General features: G+C 34.5%; 12 protein-coding genes across 12 annotated transcripts; 6 read left to right on the top strand and 6 right to left on the bottom strand.

Moving 5' to 3' along the window:
• Window positions 1-3: 3 nt before the first annotated feature.
• On the bottom strand, window positions 4-1,517 carry DFA_02962 (uncharacterized protein; the record flags this gene model as incomplete). The annotated part of the gene is made up of 3 exons (XM_004362512.1): window positions 4-15; window positions 45-1,276; window positions 1,319-1,517. 3 exons carry the CDS (start codon window positions 1,515-1,517, stop codon window positions 4-6), a joined length of 1,443 nt encoding a protein of 480 aa, XP_004362569.1.
• A 68-nt stretch (window positions 1,518-1,585) lies between these two features.
• Window positions 1,586-3,119, bottom strand: DFA_02963 (uncharacterized protein; the record flags this gene model as incomplete). The annotated part of the gene is made up of 4 exons (XM_004362513.1): window positions 1,586-1,651; window positions 1,726-2,066; window positions 2,671-2,706; window positions 3,092-3,119. 4 exons carry the CDS (start codon window positions 3,117-3,119, stop codon window positions 1,586-1,588), a joined length of 471 nt encoding a protein of 156 aa, XP_004362570.1.
• Window positions 3,120-3,635: 516 nt separating this feature from the next.
• Window positions 3,636-4,962, top strand: DFA_02964 (uncharacterized protein; the record flags this gene model as incomplete). Its single annotated transcript, XM_004362514.1, has 4 exons — window positions 3,636-3,992; window positions 4,092-4,383; window positions 4,472-4,620; window positions 4,696-4,962. The coding sequence occupies 4 exons, from the start codon at window positions 3,636-3,638 to the stop codon at window positions 4,960-4,962; spliced, it is 1,065 nt and encodes a 354-aa protein (XP_004362571.1).
• A 400-nt stretch (window positions 4,963-5,362) lies between these two features.
• Window positions 5,363-7,021, bottom strand: hmgB (hydroxymethylglutaryl CoA reductase; the record flags this gene model as incomplete). The annotated part of the gene is made up of 3 exons (XM_004362515.1): window positions 5,363-6,097; window positions 6,479-6,847; window positions 6,935-7,021. 3 exons carry the CDS (start codon window positions 7,019-7,021, stop codon window positions 5,363-5,365), a joined length of 1,191 nt encoding a protein of 396 aa, XP_004362572.1.
• A 1,810-nt stretch (window positions 7,022-8,831) lies between these two features.
• DFA_02966 (uncharacterized protein) lies at window positions 8,832-9,540 on the top strand (the record flags this gene model as incomplete). The annotated part of the gene is made up of 2 exons (XM_004362516.1): window positions 8,832-8,884; window positions 9,006-9,540. The coding sequence occupies 2 exons, from the start codon at window positions 8,832-8,834 to the stop codon at window positions 9,538-9,540; spliced, it is 588 nt and encodes a 195-aa protein (XP_004362573.1).
• Window positions 9,541-10,135: 595 nt separating this feature from the next.
• On the top strand, window positions 10,136-11,618 carry ctxA (actin bundling protein; the record flags this gene model as incomplete). Its single annotated transcript, XM_004362517.1, has 2 exons — window positions 10,136-10,415; window positions 10,561-11,618. 2 exons carry the CDS (start codon window positions 10,136-10,138, stop codon window positions 11,616-11,618), a joined length of 1,338 nt encoding a protein of 445 aa, XP_004362574.1.
• Window positions 11,619-11,798: 180 nt separating this feature from the next.
• On the bottom strand, window positions 11,799-13,880 carry gtf2h1 (general transcription factor IIH component; the record flags this gene model as incomplete). Its single annotated transcript, XM_004362518.1, has 4 exons — window positions 11,799-12,179; window positions 12,256-12,758; window positions 12,838-13,626; window positions 13,718-13,880. The coding sequence occupies 4 exons, from the start codon at window positions 13,878-13,880 to the stop codon at window positions 11,799-11,801; spliced, it is 1,836 nt and encodes a 611-aa protein (XP_004362575.1).
• Window positions 13,881-14,065: 185 nt separating this feature from the next.
• Window positions 14,066-16,690, top strand: DFA_02969 (uncharacterized protein; the record flags this gene model as incomplete). The annotated part of the gene is made up of 1 exon (XM_004362519.1): window positions 14,066-16,690. One exon carries the CDS (start codon window positions 14,066-14,068, stop codon window positions 16,688-16,690), a length of 2,625 nt encoding a protein of 874 aa, XP_004362576.1.
• Window positions 16,691-16,781: 91 nt separating this feature from the next.
• Window positions 16,782-17,835, bottom strand: DFA_02970 (uncharacterized protein; the record flags this gene model as incomplete). Its single annotated transcript, XM_004362520.1, has 2 exons — window positions 16,782-17,714; window positions 17,776-17,835. The coding sequence occupies 2 exons, from the start codon at window positions 17,833-17,835 to the stop codon at window positions 16,782-16,784; spliced, it is 993 nt and encodes a 330-aa protein (XP_004362577.1).
• Window positions 17,836-17,910: 75 nt separating this feature from the next.
• DFA_02971 (uncharacterized protein) lies at window positions 17,911-19,040 on the top strand (the record flags this gene model as incomplete). Its single annotated transcript, XM_004362521.1, has 3 exons — window positions 17,911-17,936; window positions 18,320-18,716; window positions 18,804-19,040. 3 exons carry the CDS (start codon window positions 17,911-17,913, stop codon window positions 19,038-19,040), a joined length of 660 nt encoding a protein of 219 aa, XP_004362578.1.
• A 167-nt stretch (window positions 19,041-19,207) lies between these two features.
• DFA_02972 (uncharacterized protein) lies at window positions 19,208-19,461 on the bottom strand (the record flags this gene model as incomplete). The annotated part of the gene is made up of 2 exons (XM_004362522.1): window positions 19,208-19,374; window positions 19,452-19,461. 2 exons carry the CDS (start codon window positions 19,459-19,461, stop codon window positions 19,208-19,210), a joined length of 177 nt encoding a protein of 58 aa, XP_004362579.1.
• A 93-nt stretch (window positions 19,462-19,554) lies between these two features.
• DFA_02973 (uncharacterized protein) lies at window positions 19,555-21,051 on the top strand (the record flags this gene model as incomplete). The annotated part of the gene is made up of 4 exons (XM_004362523.1): window positions 19,555-19,567; window positions 20,046-20,218; window positions 20,497-20,763; window positions 20,977-21,051. 4 exons carry the CDS (start codon window positions 19,555-19,557, stop codon window positions 21,049-21,051), a joined length of 528 nt encoding a protein of 175 aa, XP_004362580.1.
• Between the last annotated feature and the right edge of the window lie 162 nt (window positions 21,052-21,213).

Consider the following 21,213-nt stretch of genomic DNA (forward strand, 5'->3'; position numbering starts at 1 on the left):
TCTCTATTTGGTGGTCTGTTTGTTGGTGGTCGTTTTATGAATACAATGACTAACACTACTACTATGATAGAGAGTAGTGCAGCCGATAAGACAACAGCGACTATGATAAATGTCCATTGTTCAGTAGTCTCTTCAGTGCACTCATATGGCAAGTTGGAGTCGTCGCCAAGAATGAGTGCGTTGAAGACGGGGTCGAGTTCAACCGAATGAGAGAATCTGGGTATGTGGAACGTGGTTAAAAGGTTGAATTTTCGACTTTTCCAGATTTGTTGAGAGACTGGATCATCGTTGGTGAGAAGTGTTACTTTGGATGGAATGATTGTCGAGTTGTCGATAACCATTCTACTTGCTATCTTACAGTTTAAAAGTGTTCTTCCAACTTGAACTCTGGTCCATATAATCTGATCACCACGAGATATATCACTTCTGACTTTTAGCTTACCACACTTGTCAAATTCTACTGAATCTGATTGTGTATGGAATATCACCTGCAGTGTGTTGATTGGTGATGACCATACCCAATTAATGATTTTGATTCGATATTTGACTGAATTTGGTGATACTTGAATATCTTCACCAAGAAATGAAGTGGTGTTGGTGTCTTGGAATTGACCAACTGTGACTTGTAATTGTGTGCGTTGATTGAACATTCTTGCATTAAATACTGATTCACCGGAAGATGTCTTCTCCTCTTCTTGCGTCCAAGCGAGATTATCTATCGATAATGTTTTAATTATTGATTTGTCTTGATTAATATCACGAATGAATTGTATACCAGTTGTGAAATTGACAATCACACCAGTGATAGTTTGATCGGTTGATAGTAGTGACGCTCCGTTATCCCAAATGGTTGTGTTTAGGAGTTGACTACGATTATCCAATGATGAACAATCCAATAGGGGTTCATGACCACTATCACATTTGCATGTCCCAAATGTTTGGTTGCAAATGCCATGTGCCGAGCAATCGTTAAGACACTCTTTAGCAAGAGATACAACTTTGGTTGTAAGCATTCCACCAACTCCAATTTTAACAGTATAATTTAGATCGGTTGAATAAGGTTCAACACTACCCAATGAACAAGTAATTTGTTGATAGTTGTTTTCAATAAACATTGGTGATTTACATTGACTTCCTTGAATCGAAATCAAAACATATGAACTGTCTCTTCCAAAATGATTCCCATTGATCGTAACCTGTGATGCTTGTCCAGGTATAATACTAGTAATATTGTCAATCGCCGGTGCATCTGTTATATTAAATGCTATCAATGGTGCTTAATAATTAACTTTTTCAATGTTGGATGAAATAGTCTAACCATAAATATCATATGGAATATTATTTGATGGTGTCAAATTTGAAGTATTATTATTATAATAGAATTGAGATGGTGTCCCTTTGAATGGACCATTATTTCTTGTAAAGCTGTTATCACTACTGTTGTACGAGACACCCTGCCAAAATCTAAAGTCAGGGTAGTCTTTGATATTCAATGATCGATTCAAACAATCATACATTTCTTCGGATTCTATTGCACCAATATATGGAGCATTTGGAGTTGCACCAATTTTGATGTTGTCAATCATCAATCGATTGTCTTTTTGATATTCTCCACCAAATAGAATGGTTGAATAGAATTGGTTGCCCCATCCTATTGAAAATAGAGTATTGCATTAGAATTAAATAAAACTATAAATAATATTATTTAATCATTTATATACATACAAATATAAGGTTATAGGTTTGAGTATAAACATCATCAACTGAAATTGAAATCGGAAGCAATTTGGTAGTTGCATCGAGAGATGTTTCGAGTTTACAAAAAATCTGATTTGGTGATGCAAACATAATATTACAAGTAATATTAGATGTTGAAACATTAACAAATACTAGATTATCGGTGCTATCACCAAAGTTATCACCAATCAGTGTAACCAATCCATTGGCAGTGAATGATGGATAGACAGCTTTGATAAATGGTGGATATGGCTGCCATGCATAGTGTGTTGACTTGACTCCACTGGCATCTTGAACAGTGACACTATGAAATCCAGATAGAGGTGGAACTATACAAGTGGAATAGGAATACTCCTATTTCATATTGACTTGGAATGATGGTGAACGAATATTGCAATCTTTGAATCGACCACACATTCCAAAGCATACCAACCACCATAAAGCAAATAAAATGTAAAATTATTTATTCTATCAGTCAGTTCTTGGGAACATGTCCTGCATTTATAATGGAGCCAAAGAGAAATTAATTGATTTGTTTGGATTTTAAAAAATGATATAAATAAGTTGACCAATCAAATCAATCTATCTAATGAGTCCCAACTATAGATAATGACTTTAAAACCATAATCATTCCAATGATTTAATGATCCTTGGTTCTCACGTAACCCTCCTATTACTCCTCAACTGTCTCATCAAATGTTAAATTTATATTAAAAAGCCGATTATAAATCTTACTTGTATTTTTTTTTTATCAAATATTAATAAAAGTATGATGGTTCATCAGTCAGTCAGTATGTGTGAGACTAGTGTTGATCAATGATCTCATATGATGATGATGAAGATAGACTCATAGAGATATTTAATGGGTGGTTGGGTGGTTGGATTCATAAGGTTTACCTTCATCTTCTAGAAGAGGCAGAGAATTTTAAATACAATCTTGGAATCGACCATACCAAAGCATATCAATCACTATTAAGCAAAGGAAATGTAAAATTATATATCCTATCAATCAATCAATCCAACCAGAACCAATGAGTTATTTAAAAAATGTCTCTAATCTAAATATCCTTTTCCAATATTATTTATTCTACATTTGGGGATTAATATATATATTATGATTGTTTATCCCTTCACCCCAAACCACTTTCCACTTCTCGTCCACCACTACAACCACCACAATTTTTCATCAATTTCCCTAACCATTTCCATCATTTTACAAAAGTAGAATTGAAAATATCAAAAAAAATATAAATCAGTGGTCGACCTGTGACCAGTCAGTCAGTCATGGTAGTAGTATTTAAATAATTCTATTTACCATTAATCCTATTTACTAATTTGTTTCACTACTACTTACTTAACAATTTACCATTCCCAATAATCATTTCATTTACACTCATACACTACACTTGTTGATTTAGCAATCACCATCTATCTGCTAGTACATTCATTCATTCATTCATCTATCCATCCATCAATCAATCAATCAATATAATTTCATATTTTCTATATTATTGACAATAATAATAATAATAAATTACGAAAAATCGATATCTTCTTTCCTCTCTCCTTACCTTCTTGTTTATTTTGTCCAAAACCAAAAACAAAAAAAGAAAAAGAAAAGTTCTGACTCAAAAGCAAAGGAAAAGTCTAAATTAATTGTAGTTCAACCACAACGCTTAATTAAAAATAGATAGACAAATAGAATAGACAAATAGATAGACAATTAGATAGATAGATACTAATAATAATAATAATTGTAGTAATAATAATAAGATTATTATAATAATCATATTCATCTCATTCATTTAGTAGTCCCATCTATTACTACCTCACCCTCGTCTCTCGTCTCTCTCGGTTATAGATAGATATATATAACCTTTTTCAAACTCAAGAGCACAATGGTACCAAATAATAATTCGCAAGAAAAGGAATTGAGTATTAGTATAGATAGTGGATCAAGTCTAAATAATAGTATTGGTTTAAACAACAACAACAACAACAATGTAAAAGAGAAAGAGATTGTATCGATATATGATATTATCGACAAGAACAAAGGATTCCTCGTCGCTCTCGGTTACGGTGTAACCTCTGTATCAATCACCTTTTTCAACAAGGCAGTACTCAACTATTATGGATTCAACTATTCAAACGCACTCACTCTTGGTCAAATGGTCTTTTCACTCTTTTTCCTTCACTTTTTGAAATTATTTAAATATATTAACTATCCAGATTTAGATTATAATCTATGTAAAAAGGTAATTTAAAATATATATATATAATATATATATATATACTTGTCAAGACTATTATATTGTATACTAATATATATATATCTTTTCTTTATTTATTTTTAGTTATTTTCATTATCAACATTATTTATATTAATGGTTGTATCTGGATTGGCAGCACTGGCAAAAACCAATGTACCATTATTCAGTGCTCTTAGACGTTTATCAACATTGATTGTAATCGCTGGAGAGAAAGTGCTTCTTGGAAAGGTTACACCTGCTAATGAAATTCAATCGGTCGTTTTAATGGTAGTCGGTGCAATGATTGCAGGTTGGGGTGATGTCACCTTTGATTTTGTTGGTTCCCTTTATATTTTATTTAATTGTTTTGTTACTGCTGGCTATTTAATTTATATTGGTAAATATATAAATGATAAATGATACAAATACAAATATAATAGACGAACAACTAACTAATATTTTGTTTTGATTTATTTTTGGTTTAGCCAAAAAATCACAAGAAACTGGATTAAATACATTTGGATTAATGTTTTATTGTAATATTTTGTCGCTTCCAGCAACCATTCTTTTAACTCTTTTAACAGAGGGTAAAGGATTATTGACATTTGAAGGTTATAGTAATCTTGGATTCCAAGTATGTAAAAACAACAAACAAACAAATATATTATTCTTGTACCTAAACAATAATATTAACTTTTATTTCTACTAGTTTTGTTTTTTAATGTCATCAGTACAAGCATTTTTGTTAAACTATTTCATCTTTTTGTGTAGTACCTATAATTCACCTTTGACAACTAGTATTACTGGTCAAATCAAATCGGTTCTTCAAACTGTCATTGGATTGTTTATGTTTAATGACGTTGTCTTGTCACTTTTATTAATCTATGGTTTGTTACTTAGCACGGCTGCCAGTTTCTGGTATACTTTTATTAAATATTCTCAAACTTTAAACAAACAAAGATCTCAAAATAAATAAATAAATAAATCAAACATTAATTAATTATATATCTATTATTTTTTTTTGTTTATTGGATTAAAATGTTTGGGGAAAATTAAAACACCAATTATTATTATTATTATTATTATTAATATTTTTGATTATTATTGAAAAGTACTGGATGATTTTTGTTTTGATTATTTGAAAGGTAGATAAAGATAAGATATTAAACAAAAGAATATTTAATCAAAAACTCCCTCTTGAAAAATCAGCCACTTTAGATAATAATTATAATTATTTTTGGTTGAGTTTAAGTTGTTGTTTTGTTTGTGTTTGTTTGTTGAAATCCAATTATGTGAATGTGAGTGAACCTTTTTGTTATACTTTTTTTTTTGTTGTTATAGATATATTATTTGTTTGATTGCGATTTCAATTGGGATTAATCGGAATGTGGTAAATTATGACTCATTGAAATCTTGTCAACTTGAGGTGGTTTTTGTTCGGTCTTTCTGTTGTGCTTTAAGTGACTTCTGACCAAGTGACCGGCGGCGAGGGCGGACATTAGGGAGAGTTCACCGGCCATGACAGCACCGGCGACGACACGGGCAAGTTGCTCAGAGTTGGCACCTGGCTTTTCGAGGTTGGCGCCACGGATCTTGAGGAGGTCGAGACAGGCAGCTTGGGCGGGGAGATGGGTGCCACCGCCGACAGTTCCGACTTCGATCGATGGCATGGTGACAGAGATGTAGAGATCCTTGCCGTCGTTGATTTGCTCCATCAAAGTGATACAGTTGGACGACTCGACGTTTTGGGCGGGATCTTGACCGGTGGCAATGTAGAGAGCAGTGACAATGTTGGAGGCGTGGGCGTTGAAACCTCCGACCGAACCGGCCATGGCCGACCCAATGAGATTCTTGTCAATGTTGAGCGAGACGAGCGAGTCGACCGAGGTCTTGAGGACGTCGCGGACAATGTCGCCCGAGATGATGGCCTCGCAGACGACCGACTTGCCACGACCCTCGAGCCAGTTGATGGCCGATGGCTTCTTGTCGGTACACACGTTGCCCGAGAGCGAGAGCACGTCAATCTCTGGGAAGTACTCGGTGATGACCTCGAGAGCCTTCTCGACACCCTTGCTGACCATGTTCATGCCCATGGCATCGCCCGTCGAGCTCTTGAAACGAAGGTATACAAGACGGCCGGCGACGACGACCTTGATCGACTTGAGACGGGCAAAACGCGAGGTGCTGTTGAATGCCGACGCGATTTGGTAAAAGTTTTCTTGTGTCTCGATCCAGCTCTTGAGCTCGGATGCACGGACGGCGCTGGGGAAACGCACAACGGGGGCACGGGTCATGCCGTTTTGGAGGACGACCGACTTGGCGCCGCCGCTCTTTGTGATGGCCTTGCAGCCACGGTGGGTCGAGGCGACCAAGCAGCCCTCGGTCGTGGCCATTGGGATGCTCACCAACTTGCCGTCCAACAACAATGGACCGGCGACACCGACGGGGATGGGGATATAGCCAATAATGTTTTCACAGCAGCTTCCCAATACATTGGTGTAGTCGTAGTGGTCGAGTGGCAAGTTCTCCATCGACTTTTGGAAATCAACCTTGGATTCGGGTGGCACGACCGTTGGAATAGAGGCGGGGTCCTCGCCAGAGGTGGCAGCCTTTTCGGCGGCAGCTACCACGGCGGCAGCGTGCAAGGCACGTTGGTGTTCTCTCGAAAGGTCACGAGCCAACAATTGACGACGAATGTTGACGGCACGTGTATAGTTTTCGGGCAAACGTGTCTCCAAGTTGTGTGGTTGGATCTCTCCTTTGTCTACCATATCAATAATCTCCTTGTCACTATACTGTTCAACATTTACACTCTTTGTTTTTGGTGTTTCCTCTTTTACACATGATGGTGGTTTATAATTCTAAAATTAAAAATTCAAATATCAAAAGGTGAGTCAAAATGATCATGGGATGATGTTGGTTTCAATGTTTGGTTTGTTTGTACTTACATCGGTCGAATAGGAACGAACAAAACTATAGTTGGAGATTAAACGGCTTTGGTTGGTTCTTAAAGATGAAAATACACTTCTAATCATTTTTCTTTTTCTTTTTTCTTTTTAATTAATACTACAAAATTGTGTTGGGAAAATAAGGGAAATATTAATATTAATATTATTTCCAAACAAAAAAAATGAAATGAACAACAACAAAGAACAACAACTTTTAAAAAAATGAAACGAAAACTAAGTAAAGTTGAAGCAAGCTATTATTATTATTAATTATTAATTATTATTATTTGTGTTGGGTAATTGTTTAATTAAACAAAAAAAAAACAGATCTATTAGATTAATTTACAAAGGATGAATGAAGGGGGAGGTGACAGGTGGTGGTAGATTATATAATTTATACAACAAGATAGATAGATATGTATTGGAATGTTTGTATGTATATGTTTTAAAGAGTTAAATGATGTTGGATTGTTCGTCGTTGTTGTTGTTGTTGTTTAAAAATGACACTACACATTCATATGATGATGATGATGATGATCAAGAGAGAATCGATCATTTTAATCGAGCTCTATGTCTGCTGTATTGCAAGAGGAGCCTCACCCTCGGAGGTTTGACATCAACAACATCAAACCCTTTCCTTCAACCTTTTGACTTCAAACTAAATGTTTCAAAATCATAAGATTTTTGCAAACATGTGTGTTGCCCGCTCTCTTGGCTGCATGTCAAAGATGAATGTGGGTGGTTTAAACGAATACCATCTCGGGTGTGACGAGGGTGTTGGGGTTGTGTGTGATGAATGGGGTCGTTTTGGTTGTTGTTGTATGACATGAAGTTCCTGTACATTCTATATAGATCGATCGTTTTTTATATAGTTGTTGGGTTTGGTTTGGTTTCCAAATTGGATTGCTATCTTGATGATATAACTATCGCTATGGTTGGTTGGATGTTGTTGTTGTTGTTGTTGTCTGACCTGCCCGACGTCGTAGTCGTGAATGGGATGATGGTGTGATCATCATCATCATTCTATTCTATTCCATGACTACTACCACTGAGTTTGATTGATTGACTGTCTACTTTTTTACCAAACTATTTTGTTTGTTGTTGTTGTTGTTGTTGTTGTTGTTGTTGTTGTGTTGTTGATGAATCAAAAACGAAAGATTTATTATATATAAATATAAATATAATTGTTAACCTACCAACAAAAATGGATAATAAAATAAAGGGTAGTCGTCGTCTGTGTTTTTTAAATATAATGATGAAAAGATGAGGGAGGAGGAGATGGATGATGATTCGGGAATGATGGGATTGGTAGTTCCTTTCTGTTTATCTAATCTATCTATCTTTTTATCTTTAATCTGATTGCGCAACACACAGAGAAACACGAGGATCAAAAGGGGAAGTATGATCATCGTCTGATAAAAAAAAAAAAAAAACAAAAACAAAATTCTCTTGGTTTGAAAAGATATTTTCCTTTTGAGAGCTCATCTCTCTTCTTGGCTCACCAGATGATAGATATCGAACGATCTATCTATATCTATCTATCCATTAGTTAAAGAAGAAAGTACAAACAAACAGATAATGAATGATACAGTTAAATAAAAAAATATGAAACTAATACTAATACTAGTACATCCATCACCCATACGGGATGATCATCATCGTCACACTATTATGATAATTTTTAATCCAAAGACAGCAGAAAAAAAAAATTTCATTTTAATCAAGAATTGACCAAGCCACTAAACTAGTTTTGATGAAAAGGACAACATTGTAGTTAGTGTAGTTTGTTGTATTTGTATTGGTTACGTCCACACCTATTTATTTATTTATTTATTTATCATTGTTGTTGTATTATATAAAACCCTCCTAAAAGAGAGAAAGAAAGAAAGAAAGAGAAATGACAGAAGAAGACTATTTCGAAGATGAAATCATCTTTGCTGCTGCTAAAAAGTAAAGATAGAAATAGAAAGAGATATGATGATGAATGATGATGTAGAGATACAAGTGATGTAGAGATATTAACCTTTCATTCATTCATTTGGTGTTTGTTTTCCTATTATTACTCCTATAGGAATCATATTTCGATGTTACAAGAGTTTCATGAACAAAGAGTCAAGAAGAATGCTTTCAATGCCAGTTTGACAGATGCACTTGGCAATACGCCACTTCACTATAGTGCCACGTTTGGACACTATGATATCAGCAAGTATTTATTAGAGTTGGGTGCCAACCCAAACATACAAAACAAGGCTGGCGAGACAGCCCTCCACAAGGCAGTATGGTACAATCAAATTGAAATTGCCACCTTGCTCATTGAGAAGGGTGCCGATCCAAACATAACCAACAATGCCAAACAAAAGGTGATTGGACTCACAAAGTCTACCGATATGCATGCACTCCTCAATCAAGCAGTTTTGGCACACGCATTTAGCAAGAGTGATTATGCCGATGAAGATGAAGATGATAATGATGAAGAGGCTGCTGGAAGTGGAAGTGGCAGCGATCAAGGAGGTGTCAAAAAGCCAAAACCAGCAGCTCCACCAAGAAAATCAAATAACTCAAATTTCCATAGTGATATGATTGCCAATGATAGTGATGATGAATAAATCAATCACATAATTAATTAAATAATAATATTAAATAATAATAATAATAACATGTAATAAATCTCCAAATATATGTACCTAGTTTGAGTAGTAGCACCCCCAACACAACAATAATTCATTCAAAAAAAAACAACTCTCCTCTCCTCCGAACCATCCCCCCCAAATCATCCTTTAAAAAATTATTCTTTTAAAATGTCTAATCTAAATTTGCTCATCTCTCTCTCTGTGATCAAAAGACTGTATAGGATAGAAAAAAGTTTTAAGGTAATGTCTGTCTTTGTCTTGTCTGGTTTCTTGTGTCTTAATGTTTAGGTTATTATCACCGTGTGATTATAATGTACGTCCGCGCTTCAAGCGAAAGTGTCGATTATCAGAATTGATGTTTTTCTTTCAACAAGAGGTGATGTCTAAAAAAAAAATGGGTGGGGAAATTTTCAAATAATTTTTTTTAGTGCAGTTGCCCGCTGACCTCTCATCAACATCATCACAGACAGACTCTCTTATCACTTTATTTTTATTTATTTATTTTACATACTTTTATATATATATTTATTTATTTACAGAGACATAGACATTAGACATTAGAGAGAATATAATGGCAGGCAAAGATTGGGAAATAGTACAAGAAAAGGCTTTCACCGCCTGGGTCAACTCAGTATTGGATAGAAGAGGTGAAAAGATTGCAGATGTAGCCAAAGACCTTAGCGATGGTGTCAAGCTCATCTTTTTCCTCGAGTTGGTATCGGCCAAGAAGTTCAACAAGAAGTTTGATTACGAGCCAAAGGCCCGTATTAATATGATTCAAAATATTGCTTTGGCTCTTAAATTCCTCGATGAAGATTTAAAGATTAAAGTTCAAGGTATTGGTGCTGAAGGTATGTAATCAATCAATCAAATAGAATCAATCAGAGATAGAGATAGATAGATTATATACTCTATCTATATCTATCTCTTCATCCATCACTTTATTCATATACTTGGCTTATTAACTTTTTTTTTGTTTATTTTTTTTTTTGTTAGACTTTGTTGATCATAATAAAAAGATGATTCTTGGATTTTTATGGACATTGTATCGTAAATATCGTATTGCAGTCATTTCAGAAGGAGACAAGTCATCAGAGGAAGGTTTGTTGCTCTGGACCAAGAACACTACCAACGGGTACAACGGTGTCAACGTGACAACCTTTGGCAAGTCGTTTAGAGACGGTCTTGCCTATTTGGCATTGGCCCACAAGTTTGAGCCATCTCAATTCAGTTATGCCGAGCTTGAGAAGCTCGACCCAGTCGCCCGTCTCAACGCCGCCTTTGACTATGCCGAAAAGAACTTGGGTGTGCCCAAGTTACTCGAGGCCGAAGAGGTCATGCGTGGCACCACCGACGAGCGTTCACTCGTCCTCTACACCTCGCTTTTCTTCCACGCCTACCGTGCCAAGGAAGAAAAGGAGCGTCTCGAAGAGAGCAAGTCGGCCATTGCCTCGCGTCTCGCCGGTCTCCAATCATCACTCGAAAATGAAAAGATGTCTCGTGAATTGCTCATCAAGCAAAAGGAAGAGCTCAAGAGCTTGCTCGCCTCGCTCGAAGGTGAAGCCGCCTCACGTGAACACCATCTCCGTGAACTGGAAGCCAAACTCGACGAAGTTCTCAAGAATTTGGAATTGGAAAAATTGGCCCGTCTCGAGCTTGAAAACCGTCTCGCCAAGACTGAAAAGGACAAAGCTTTGCTCGAACTCGCCTTGGCCGAAGCCACCGACGCCAAGAACCGTCTCGAGGCCCAAGTCGAGGCCGACCGTCAACGCGCTGCTGCCGAAGCCCAAGGTCTCGGTTTGTTGCGTAAGCATCTCGACCAACACGTCCAAGGTCTCCTCAAGTGGCAAAAGCTCGCCATCGAGAGCTCTGCCTCTGGCTCCACACTCGACGACCAAATCATCGACGAAGTCTCTGGTTTACCATTTGGCGAACAAGTCAAACACTTGGCCAGCAAGTTGGATGATGAAAATAAGGCTATCCAAAAGTTACTCGTTCAAAAGGAAGATGACTTGAAGATTTCTCAAAAGAAAAATTCTTCAAAGGCCAAGTAAAAAAAAACGTTTAAATTAAAAAATAATAATATTTATATAAATGGTAATAGTTGTGTGTAGAATAATTTAAATTAATTACTATTGTAAAAGAAAATAAAAAAAAAAACTATTTTTGTATAATTTCTAAAAAAAAAAGAAAATAATTTATTATTACTACAATTTTATTATTTATTTATTTTTTTAGTGTCGAATACCAGAAATATCTTGATGTTTCATAATAGCACGATTAAGTGAATCTTGAACAGGAGATATAAGACTGACTTGATTGGTTTTGTTTTCATCTGTTAATTTTTTCTTTCTTTCTTGTAGACGATCGAAAAGAATGACAATTTCATTTGCCAATCTATTATTCTTTTCAATTTGTTGTTTGGTTGGTGGTCTTCCAATGCCAGGTGTATAAGATGATGCCCAAAAATGTCGTAGCAATTCATTTGCTTTTCTAAAATTCAAAAGGAAATCTGTTTTAAATTTGGATTCTGGTAATGAATATTCTGTTTGTCTTTCTGTACTACTTGATACTTGTGCTATATCATCCAATACTGGTTGACATGAATTTAATAACTAAATTAAAAATAAAGGTTATAAATAATTACTCCTTTTTTTTCTATTTCTAAAATTTATAAATTTTTTTACTTACTTCAGAATTAAAATGATTTAAATTAAAATTTGAAATATTTGATTGAAATATTTTTAAAAGATGATTCTTTTCTTGAGAATCTTTAAATTGTTCATTTTGTTGGAAACCTTCAAAATAACGTCTTTGATCTTGAATTTTTAACTTTTTAGTTAGGTTACTCTTGTCTATAGGTTCTTCTAAATCTTCAAACAAGGCATGTTCTTTGATGATTTGTTGTTTATCTTTAATTTGTTTTTCTTTTTCTTCAATGGTTGTGGTTGCTTGTGCATTGGCACTATTATTAATATCATTTGAATTGTACAATATATCTTTTGATCCCAAAACCAATGAACTATGTCTATTGAAACGTCTCAACAATGGTAGACATTGTTTTAATTTTTCTGGATTTTGACTTGCATCCAATAATACTCCATATCCATCTGATACTTGTTCTTCATCTCCATCATTTGATATATCAACCAATGGATTAATATCAACTAATTTTTTTTTTAATAATTTTGTAACTAAATTAAAAGAAAATAGAAAAAGACTAAGTATATTTCCAACTCTTTCTTTCTTTCTTTCTTTCTTTGTTGTTCTTACCAGAATCATCATTTGTATCATATTTTGAAAATAAATCATCACTACTTGGAACAGGATTACGATCACGATGAAAATGTTTAGAGTGAACATATTTTTTCCAAAATTCTTGTTCAGTGTATTTGTGTGGTACATTGTCTCTGTAGGCACGTTCAACCGATGGATGTTGGATAAAGATTTGTTTGATGATGGTGGGAGTCAATTTATAGGTGACTGCATTACTAGAGTGTGTTGTAGGTCTGACATCGGCCAACAACATGCTAGGCATACCAACTTGTTGCTTTTCCGAACGAATAGAGTCGTTTTTAAGCATTGTCTTTCTAGTCTCCCAAAAGTCTGCTTCACTAATCACTCCACCACCTACCAATTGGTCAAACAGTTGTTTCAACTCTTGATTGGCCGATAACAGCAATACACGTTGTTTAATCTCGTCTTCAGTGATGGTTCCACCACGATAAGTCTCTAGTTTTTTCTTTGATTCTGCAAGAGCAGCAGCAGCGGCCGCGGCAGCAGCAGCAGCAGCAGTAGAATTGTTGGAAGCAGCTGTAGATTTGATAGAGTTGGGAGATGTAGTAGAAGGTGTTGTCGATTTGGCAGTTGCAGGTGTTGCAGGTGGTGTCACCAATCTAACCACCTGTGCTATACGATCTCTAAACGTATTTAAATCCTTTCTTGCGTCTTGTCCATGAATAAATTCAAACAAAAAGTCTTTGGTCTGTATAGAATCTCTTTGTTCTTTTACACTTAATCTAAGTAATGCTTTTACTGATTGTTCTGTACTTATAAATTGTGCTAGAAAAAAGAGAGAGAATAGAAACAATAGTCAATACTATATACTAAATACTAAACAATCATACCATATAGCTATGGTTTACATACGTACTCTTAATATCAGATAGATGAAAATGTAAACTAGCAGAATTCTTTCCCAATTGAACCCAAACAATACGCAAGTTGGTACAATACAAAGTGCCTTGTTCTTTATTAAACTTTGTTGATGCTTTCAAATGAACTATTTCACCAGGTTCTTTTGTAAATCTATCCATTCTAAATACAAGTATGCAAAGTATTAATATAGAATTGAAATGAATGTGAGGATGAAGTTGTGAATATTAACTTAATTTTTTTTGATGAATTGTTATTAAATATTCAAAAACGTGCAGAGAGAGAGATTAGAGTATCTGGTCATTTCATTGTTTGTTGAAGAGATAGATAGATAGAAAGAAAGAAAATGATGATGTTAAACCATACAATTAAATATGGGTATACATCAGCCATCAACAATATTGCTAGATATGGTGTAAACCGTATTGGTCAATTCAAGACTACTACGAGTACACCAACATCAATACTAGACAATACATCATCAATCTCAAACATTAGATATTATTCAACAACAACAACAACAACAACAAAAACAACAACAACAACAACAGCAGAACCTCTCTTGAATATTAGTAATGTTAATAAGAATAATAATAAGAAAAAGACAACTACTACAAATACTCCTCCTCCGACTACTTCTGATACAACTACCATTTCATCAAAAATTCAAGATTATGAAAATAATTATAGCAAGATTGAACAATTATTAAAGAATGGAAAGATTGTGATGAAGTTGGTAAAGAGTTTAGAGTATCATGCAAGATTGGATCTATTGGTAAAGATCTTTTCATACTCTACATTGGTGGTTTCAACGAGGTTGATTGATCAGATCATTTATGACTGTGAAAATTCAAAAACATCTTTGGGTGAAATCGAAACATTCTTGGATTCTTATAATGACAGTGCTGAAGGTGCTACTTCTGTCGCTGCTAGTTTGGTCGGAGCAGAATTCAAAAGAGGTACCAAAGTAAAGGTATCACATCACCATACATTCAACACTAAATTGTTGGGTGATGCATTTGTAGTATTGGATGACAATGTATCGGCCGATCTGATGAAAGGTCTGTTTGAAATTGCCAACAGCAATGACAGTGTTGGAGGATTACACAAGTTTATCTGGAGAGATAATATCTGTCAACATATTGTCCGTACCCTTTTAAACCTCAATCGTTACAATGTCGCCCTACGTTGGTTTGCACATACCAGTGAACTTGAAAATGCTTGGGAGTTAAGATTATCATTACTTCATCTTTTCCAAACTTATCATACAATTAAATCAACTCCAAAAGAAAAAGAACAAGATGAAGGAAAAGAAAAAGAAGAAAAACAAGATAATAATTTAATATTAGTACATCAACAATTGGCAACTAATTATGGACAAATTGTTGTAAGACAAGTTGATGCAGCTGCTATAAATGGTTATAAAAAATCAAAACAATCATCGATGAATAGAATTGAATCAAGTATTAGAAATTCTAGAACTCTTCCACCTACCCATCCACACCAAGAACAACTAAGTAATCTTGTTCAAAAGTACAACGATTGTTTGTTGGCATTGAATACACCGGGGCCACGAGACTCTGGAAAGATTATTGGCGAGTTGAAATTGGCTAGTTCCAAGATCAAAGACTTGTTGCTCAATAGTCCACAGTTTTATTCAACACCGCGTCAATCAAAGCTGCCATCGGGGACGGTGTTTTTAGAGGCTGTCAACATTATCACCGATTCAAGAGCCAAATATTTTGAATTGATGAAACCCAGTACTCCATCGATCGTCAGAACACTTGCATTCAAACCAAGTTACTATCAAAACTATCTATTCAAAGGAGATGGAGATGTACCAGATTTACTCGAGATACTCGAGCACAGTCAATCAAACACTGTCGTCTTGTCGAGTATGGTGCCAAGAATGCTGTTCCGTGGACTCACCAAGGCCAGATACGTCCAAGATGCTGTTGCACTCATGGAGTCGACCCCTGTCCGTCTAAACTACCACGATTTTGCCCGAATCGCTGAATTGATTGCCAGTCACGAGGCTGAGACCTTTATCCGTACCGAGACGCTCAAATTGCTCGAAAAAATGATGGAAGCAACACCCAAGACCAAGGTACAAGAGGATATTGAACAACAACAAGAGGAAATGGAGAGCAAAACAAAACATCAACTACACCCAGCACACCAACCAAAAGTCTTGCTCAACAATTCCACCTACAATCAAATCAATATCAAGATTGCTCAAATCATGGCTGGATTACAAAGATATGATTCACAAACCTACAATGATTTACAATACTTGCTCAATTTCTATAATGATATGACTACACGTCTATTAGAATCAAGAGATGGTGTATGGTATATCAAACCAACAAAAGACGAGTCAAAAGAAACAGCAGATCTAATCCCTCTGCCAAAGAGACAATTACAAAGATTGTATAATCTAGCAATTAGATTATGGTTGGCTAATCGTTACCCCAACAACAACAACAACAAGGTGGCTATTGATGATGAAGTAGTGATTCAAGAGTTGATTGGTGCCGAAATTCAACATTATGCCAAGATTACTCTAGACACTGAAGCTTCGATGAGAGAGTGGATCGGTCCAGTCTGCAGCGTCCTAGTCAAACGTAAACAAGCACATTTGGTCGATCTATTTTTGGATTCTGTCGAACCAATTGCCAACATCAAAACAGCAAATGGATCCATTCATTCAGATACACTCTTTAGAATCTTTAATCGTTATGGCAATCAAGATGAAAAGGTTAGACTCATGGAAACCTATGGTAAAGGAAAACGTTTGATTGGTTGGAGTGAACCACTCTACAGATACCTAAAGAAATTCATCAGAAAGGATACAAGAGACGATAAAAAGGACAATATTGCTCAACACTTGATGAGTCAATTAACTAGAAGGGACAAAGATTTAACTGATCAAAATAGAATTTATCTTTCTAATTTAAAAAGAAATAAATAAATTAATAATAATATTCAAAAGTACTTTTACTTTTGTTCAGAGATATAGATAGATATGAAAAATATTTTACATGTTTTATTTATTTGTTTGTTTAGGAATGAGATTTTTGACAAGATGGATGAGGTATGGAATTTGAAAATTGTGATGGATTTCTGGTACTAATATAGATACGACCCTTGCCAGTAAAATGAGTTACAATTCCTTCTCCTACTCTTACACCAAGTAATCCACCTCCACTTTTAATTGTATATTCTAAACTTGATTCCCATGCTACTACATGTTTTTTATCAACTATTAATTCTTTTAAATAAGAATTCTTCTTTTTTGGTTCTTCTTTTTCTTCTTTTGTTTCTTCATTTCCTAGAGTTTGTTGTTGATTGTTTCTATTTGTCAATGTTGATGAATTTAATAATTGTACGGAATATTTTTTACTTGTTCTTTTTTTATCAGGTGTATTGTTGTATAATTCTTCTTGATCATCTGAATCTTCTTGATCATCATTATTATTATTATTATATCTATCATTTTCTTCATCATCATCATCATCATCTCTACCAAGATCAACAGCAGCGATATCACCAAATGAATGAGCCAAGATTGTACCATTTCTTTGAGCAATAGTTTTCATTACCCACCAACCTCCAACACCAAACAATGAATTGGAGATTGATTGTTTGATCATTTTGTAATTGACGTGAGTGTCACTTGCAAGGTAGGCACCATCATTGATAAACCATGATGTTGATTCTACAGGTTCTCCATCTTGGTCGTGATCTACTTGTATGGGAAGTTCAAATACACGTCCAAAGGTGGGTGGTGCAATGACAATGGATCCTCCACCCATCGACGATGTGACTCTAGTCACCCAGAAACTCTCACCACTCGAAAAACTTCTTCCAATTGCATTAAAGAATCGTCTAAAGAAGCCAGCATTTTGGTCGCCACCATTCATCACTGCTTGCAATGTGATGCCTCCAGAATGATAAACCATCGATTGTGGTTCAATATCTATTGTTTCTCCTTTCTATATAAAAGAAATTAGAACAATCATTGTTTACAATTGTAATCATAATAATAATACAAACCTCTAGAAAGATTTCAACCATAGAGAATGGACAATTTTCTTTTGTAAATTTATATTTCATTCTATTTTTGTTTGTATTATAATTAATTATATAGTAGTTGTAGTAATAATAATAATTTAATGTATTGATTGATGAATGAATAAATTTCAATATCAAGTTGGGTATTATTAATAATAATATATGCTTTGTGGTCAACTGATTGCCTCGTCACACATTGTGAACCCTTTATAAATTACGTGTATTATTATATTTTATGCTCTTGAAAATTTGGGGGTATTAAACTATTAAATTTTCATGTCTCGTCACCACCTTTTGTTTATGAAATTTAAGTAATTAAAAATAATTAAATGAATTTTTATAGCTCTCTATCAAATAATCAAAATGAACATTTCTCGCTACCAAAACAACACTATTTTTAAGAGCATCGTGGTTGGTGTTGGGTGTTCATCTATTAAAAAGATTGAAACATCAACAACACCAACAACACCAACAACAGCATATACAATAAATATTGTATTTAACATAACAAAAATTGTTTATTTAGATCGATGATGTCATCATCAATATATACATCACTATCACTATCACCATCGCCATCACCGCCACCACTAATTAGATATCATACTAAAACGATTAGAGGAAATGTTGAACAATATACAAAACAGTACCGTTGTTTCTCTGAAAGATTCCCACCCGATCTAGGTCGACTCTTGAGTGAACAAGAGTATGTCACCATCATAAGATCTTACAATCAGACTCTAGGCTTACGGATGGACCCAAATCACTTTGTCAGAGTAGGGCTAGCCATTCTGATTGTGTCTGCCGTCTTGTTCGCCCTCTTTCCATCTCTCAATTCTGACGTTGTCATTGCTTATGGAGGAGCCGTTTTAGTATTTTTTATGGTTTATATGATGGCTTGCATGTTTGTTCATGAAGCCAAAGTATGTACAATCCCGATTGATCAAACTGTACTGTTTTCTAATAGTTATTATTTATATATTTATTGTATATATTTATTTTATATATAGAGGAAAAGAGGGATCCGTGAGTTGAATGAAGAATACACGATGATGTTTGCACATCGATGTGTATCATTTCAACTAGAAATTGATCGTTTTGGGGGTCTATACCTACTTGCAATTCGGTATCCTTTAGAATCATCATCATCGTCATACTCTGACGTGAATGAAAGTAATAATAATAATAATAATTACAATAATCAAGATATCATTATTGAAATTTCAAACCAAAGATTAATGGAGTAATTTAAATTTAGATTAAATAATTATAAATAATAATTATAGATTTTATTTTAAATATGGGGTTTTTAAATAAATAACGCTCGGTTTAATGATTTCTTCGGTCAGTCAGTCGGATGGTCAGATGGATTGTGTTTACAATTGTACAATTAAAATTATATCATTGATCAAATTCACCATTTGCACCAATATGGACGAGAGAATGCAGATGTTTGATTGCTATTCATCATTGATTGATGTGATCCATTATTACTATTATCATATGAATTCATTGATTGTGATTGTTGTTGACCTATCGATGATGAGAATTGATTGATCGATGAAATATTGGATAATGTTTCTAGAAAATTAATAAATAAATTAATATTAGAATAAATGTTTAAATTAATGACAATGATTATTATAGGTTATACATACTGAAAAGCATTTTAATAATTAAAGTATTTGGTGTGTTTAAAAGATAACTTGAATATTTAGTTGATTGTTGTTGTTGTTGTTGATTTGATGATATTAAATAATAATGAATTGTAATTGTATTTATAGTCGTCTATCATTTGTGATTATCATCAGTCACTGAGGGGGTTGACAACACCTGTTTAACCAACATTGATAGAATGTTGTTGTCATCAGTAGAGTGACAATCTGGAAAATGATAGTGTCATGTGTTTAAACATTGAATTCCATGCCCGATATTCATTTGATTGGAATGCGTTATGTGTGTGTTGTGAGTTGTGTGTGATGATGTATTAATCTACACAATATTAGTTGTGTGTTGTGTTGATGTGCTTGACAAAAACTTAAATTCGATAGTATCTATTATCAACTCATTCTATCACTACTATTTTTTAACAAACTATAGACACTAGTATTCCAAAAGACAGGTCATCTGTTATTATCATTAGCATTCCATCATCATATCATTCCAAAGGAGTATTTCCATTTCCAAATGACACCATTCGAATGATGATGATGACAGCACTTAAACGTTGGTGCGTAATGTTATAGATTAAGATTATTATAAACTTTTAAAATACTCTATCCACTATCTATTCACATCATCGTCATCTGATGCAAACATTAAGAGAGGAGAGTCCCAGAAGATGAAAGTAAAAATCATCAATCCAAATTTTATTGATATGAAATATTCGGTTTTGGTGTTTCGAGTTGGAGTAGTATCGTTGATGGTATATTAATTTGGATGATGAATCATCAAACTTTGATACCCAAGAAATCAAATTGAGCCAACCTTTTGTTGGCTACATTCATGGGCGATGGTGGACCAAACAACACTAAAAAAACGCATCGTGCGGGTGTTGTCAAGTATTAAGATTTAACGACATATATAATATAAACAAAATTATTTAGATTAATGTCATAAATTTATGTATCACCATCACCGCCACCACTAATTAGATATCAAACTAAAACGATTAGAGGAAATGTTGAACAATATACAAAACAGTATCGTTGTTTCTCTGAGAAATTCCCACCCTACCTATGTAATGCCTTGAGTGAACAAGAGTATGCCACAATCATAAACTCTTATAATCAAACTCTCACTCTAAGGTTGGAGTTTGGTCGCTTTATCAGCATGCTAGCCATTATGGTGGTATCTGCCATCGTGCTCTTCATCTCACTGGACAATTCTTACATTGCCTATGCCAGTGCTGGGGTCTTTATCTTTAGTTCATTTTATATGCTTGCTTACATTCTCATTCTAAATGCCAAAGTATGTACACTCGATCCATCAAATTGTTTCTAATCAACCCTGGTTCTTGGCAAAGTATTAATGAATTATCGCAATATATATATCTTTGATATACATGTATTTATTATAGAGGAAAAGGGGGATCGATCAGTTGAATGACGAATACACTATCATGTTTGCACATAGAGGTGTCTCATTTAAACTGGACCATGACCATCTTACAGGTCAATTCAGTATCCTTTGGCATCTCCACAATACTCTGTCATGAATAATAATAATAATAATAATTACAATCAACAACACGATTGAAAGATGGCAATCCCTGAAAAATTAAATAAATTAAATAATTATTTATTTATTATAACACTTCCCCAAAAGATACGATATGATGGTGAAGTTCACTCCACCCATTTTTTATTAGAGAGATACCTTTGTATTAAATGAGATTACGTACTATTATCAACAATAACG

This window comes from Cavenderia fasciculata (genome assembly GCF_000203815.1).
Source record: "Cavenderia fasciculata unplaced genomic scaffold Scf_Dfasci-G-b-205a01.r1-3, whole genome shotgun sequence".
In the NCBI taxonomy this organism is placed as follows: Eukaryota; Evosea; class Eumycetozoa; order Acytosteliales; family Cavenderiaceae; genus Cavenderia; species Cavenderia fasciculata.